At 35.6% G+C, this 4,247-nt stretch overlaps 1 protein-coding gene across 2 annotated transcripts; it reads right to left on the minus strand.

Moving 5' to 3' along the window:
• Positions 1-232: 232 nt before the first annotated feature.
• LOC122291602 (disease resistance protein RPV1-like) lies at positions 233-4,002 on the minus strand. 2 transcript variants are annotated; one of them, XM_043099406.1, is made up of 3 exons: positions 3,877-4,002; positions 2,023-3,594; positions 235-824 (listed from the first exon to the last, which is right to left on the minus strand). In XM_043099406.1, the coding sequence occupies exons 2-3, from the start codon at positions 2,529-2,531 to the stop codon at positions 758-760; spliced, it is 576 nt and encodes a 191-aa protein (XP_042955340.1). In that variant the 5' UTR covers positions 2,532-3,594; positions 3,877-4,002; the 3' UTR covers positions 235-757. The 2 variants fall into 2 exon arrangements, with proteins under 2 accessions (XP_042955341.1, XP_042955340.1); XM_043099407.1 differs by lacking the exon at positions 3,877-4,002 and having other exon boundaries at positions 233-824; positions 2,036-3,669.
• Between the last annotated feature and the right edge of the window lie 245 nt (positions 4,003-4,247).

Consider the following 4,247-nt stretch of genomic DNA (forward strand, 5'->3'; position numbering starts at 1 on the left):
CTTTATCATATATTTTAAAATACATTACTAAAGCTTATTTTTTCTATTTTACAGATTGACTTTTACAATATCTTGTACATCAACTTATTAGTTTTTTTTAATATTATTTAAATATTATATTATTTAACATTTTTTTATTAATTTCATGAAATATTTTTTCTAATTATTAATATATTATTTGTAATATCTCCCCTGTACAATGTGATGGAATTTAGGACCGGAAGAGCTTCTCCCCTTATAAATGTCACAACGCTATCATTTTAATGAATCTAATAATTCTTTGGAGATCAAATTCACTCCATAAAGAAGCAACACTGATAAAATGCATCAAAAGAAGATTTATTAAATCAAATCAAACGTAGAAAACCCAAGACCATCATCATCATCTATAGCTGTATCAAAATCGACACGTTGGAACCGGCTTCCAAATTGGCGTGCGATTACATCCGGATCGTAAACTAGCAGATGCCAGATGGATTCCGCACCTTTTCACCTCAACGGGTTTCCAAGCTAGTTTGATGTTCTCCTTTCTCCGAGCAATGGACACCTCGATTTCGTCTCCACTTTCCATCTTCACTTGATTACTTGGAACCGGTATCTTGAATCCCGACAAATAATCTTCAACGGTTAAAGGAAGAACATAGAACAATATGTAACACCTGTATATCTCGCCTCTAGTTTTGTTAATCATTCTCACGAAAGGTTTAGACAGCTTTTGCGAGGGTTGTTTTACCTATTCTACCCATCCCATAGGTGCCTACAATCCGAATGTCCCTTGTTTCAAGACTTCTTCAATAATTTGGTCAATGAAGTTTGATTCGTACCTAATGATCATTATGTCAAAACAAAAGAGTGAAACAATTAAATAAGCCCAAGAAATGAAGAAGAAGAAGAAGAAAAAGAGGAAGAAGAATAGAAGAGTCATCAGCACCAAAAGGATGTTATCATCTTTAGTCATCCGAGACTAGTATCTCACAAAATCAATTAAGCTGATATCAATTCCATTGACAATATCATGTAAATGCATCTTCTATATCATTTCTTATCTCATCCCAAAGTCGCGAAATAAACAATTTTTTTCATTTCTAGTATCTCAGAGCATGTTTAGATATTGAGAATTCTCGTAATTCTAAAAAAATTTTGAAATTTCATTTCTATTCATTATTCAAATACAAATACTTTTAATTTTAAATTTTAAGTTAATTATTATTCAAATATAAAAATCAATATAACTTTTACAATATTCAATATATAAATAATATTAAAAAAGTATAAATATTTTTATTCAATTTTTTCTTTCTCCTTTTCCAAAATTTAATAAAATATTTTCATTCAAACTATTTCACTATTATATACAAAAAGACACTGTTATTGAAACCAAGAGTTCCAAATGATGCTTCCAACTAGTCACTGCAATTGCAGGTTTTTTCCTTTCAAATATGTTTTTAACATCTTTAAACATTTTATAAAAATAAATACATACATTCAATAATATTTACTTCCCTGACTATTAAGGAGAATTTTTTTAAAAAATGGAGAGGTTCAAAAAGCATTTCCCTTCACAAAACTATAGTGTATGATACCTTTTTAAAAAAGAGTTTCAGAACCAAAGATCACTCTAAATGGCATGAATATCTTTATATAATGGTAAGGTGGGCATGAAATAGAAAACCACCAACTAATCTAAGGGCTAGTTTGATTATATAAAATTAAATCATCTGATCTCGTATAATTATTATAATTTTTTTAAATTTTTATATAAAATATAATAAATAATTTAATTTTTTTTAAAAATTTTAAAAAAATAATATTAAAATAAAATTATAATAATATTTTATTTAATTTTCAATTAAATATATCATGAACTGCATAAGCTAGGCAACTCAAGAACTAATTTTTTCCTTACCAATTTTAGATCAACATTCAGCTTCATCTTCAACAATTTTCATCTAAATTTCAAAAGAAAAGAAGGGGACAAAAAAAAAATAGCATGAAAGGGCGCAAGAAACTATAGCATTTTACCCATTTGCAATACCGTCGAGATCCGCACAGTCTGTAGCTTCGATAAGAGCCTTTCTCCACCTCTGCACCCTCTCCACCCTCGCCATATTCACTTGAATGCACTTTTCGTGCTTAGCAAATGCTTTGGCAAAAGTTCCCGTCTGTTTTCGTATATATGAGGGATTCACATGATAAAATATGGGAAGAAGAGTGTGACCTCTGGTTTCCATACAATTTAGGATCTCTGCAAGCTCATCAAGGCACCACTTGGAAGAAGCATAACCTTTAGAGAAAACTACAATAGAAATCCTTGATCCACGAATGGCGTTCAACAGTTCAGTAGAGATGTTCTCTCCTCGTGGGAGTTCATCGTCATCTCGGAAAGTGTGAATTCCTGCACGCACCAAGGCAGAGTGGAGATGATCGGTGAAGTTCTTGCGAGTGTCTTCGCCTCTGAAACTCAGAAAGACATTGCGATCCCAATGATTCGAACGGGGCTTGGAAGTCGATCGAAAGGTTTGATCAGCCATGGAAAAGGAGGTGCTGGTTGCGGTCGAGTTAGATTGGATCAGGAAAATGAATTATGAGACAAATCTAACAAATTAACAGTAGGCCGGGTAGATAAAGCACCCAACGTCAATATCTTTAGAGCATCGCGTGGAAGCCTTTCATGAGCCTGCATCACCACCCTCGGATTCTCTTCTGGTTGGCGGCCAGGCCCGAGTACGTCGCTGTCGGTGCTCAAGTGCTCGAGAGAACCGAAAGAAAATGGGTTTAACGCTCAGTTTCTTCTGGGATTTATAGCCAAGACCGACTTGAATTAGGTTTTTGAAACAACCAAACCAAGGTGAAGGTAAGTAAAGAGGAAAAGTTATTCATGTGAAAAGAAGGGAGAAAATTGATGGATGCAACCGCCGGTGCAAACCGACTTGCAATCGGCTCCAAAAAGTAAAAAAATGTTCTATTACAGCTGTGTTAGATACAACCAACGTGAGGAACCGAGAGATAGCCGGCCATACGTGAAACTTACGTGGAATTATAAAAAAAAAAAGAAAAAAGGCAAAAAATAAAATGTAAAACGCATCTCTCTCTTTATCTTCTTCACTTCAAATCCCTCTCTTCCCTCCATTTTCTCTCCACGCTACTGCTATGTTTCTCCCAACGCAACATGGACGATGCCGTAGTTCTATATCCCTGTACAGGCAGAAGCCACCTGACCGCAGTAGAGCTTGGCAAGCTCATACTCCTCTGTTGGTGGATTTCTTACCACCCACAAGAACCTTTGGCCACTAGTTTCTATTCCTACTTCCATTTCTTTAAACTATTCTGCCGAAAACAAGCCCTTGCATGCTTCCAAATGAAAGAAACACAACATGAGAAATCAAAACCGAGTAACACCCTCCACACTATGAGCCTCTCCTCCATAGATGAGCAATCGACGGTAAACCGCAGCAACCATAATGCCGTAAGATAGGTTCCACCATGTTCTTTGTTTCGGGAAGTAAAAAACAGAGTAAATTCTCTTGGCCCTTAGCCTAGCTTCACCTCACACAGAAACTTCCGACCACCTCGTCAGTCAGCTTCTCAACAGACCTAGCCATTGAATACGCATGAAAAAAAATCAAACAATCAGAACCCAACATTCAGAGTAAGACAATAAACTCATTAGAGAAATAATATCTTAATGAAGCCAATTTCCTTGGTGTTGCTGCGGAAGGGAAAATATTTTATGGCACAAAAAAAATCGAACAGAAAAAAATTCTCTGTAAATAAATCAGAAGCTTGAAAAGGATCGAAACAAGTTAGATTTCTTTCGATCAATGATAATTTCTCAGGGACCAAACAGGTTGGAATTGAAGAAGCGATATTTCGTACCAGGCTTCGGAGCCAGGTCCGTGGTTCTTAGGGTGAGAATTACACACATTGGAGTGCCCCATGATCTTGTTCTATGTCTCGATGACGGTGGTTTTGCAGTGACTCGCGATAGAGAGTGGGTTTTGTTGTGCCTCTAACCTGTCCAAAAATCACATAAAACAATTTTAAAGTGGTTCAGCAAATTGCTTACGTCCACTGGAACCCCTTTTATAAAATTTGTACAAGATTTATGAAAATCTACAAATTCTCAATTCTCTCACGTCCCTCTTTTTCTTTCTTTTCTCTCCTCTCCACTGCCTTCTCTGCAGATCAGAACTCTCCTATTTATAGGAGGAGTTCTCCTCAACTGCTGAATACGGTGTAGCAAATTT

This window comes from Carya illinoinensis, chromosome 13, assembly GCF_018687715.1.
Source record: "Carya illinoinensis cultivar Pawnee chromosome 13, C.illinoinensisPawnee_v1, whole genome shotgun sequence".
Lineage (NCBI taxonomy): Eukaryota > Viridiplantae > Streptophyta > Magnoliopsida > Fagales > Juglandaceae > Carya > Carya illinoinensis.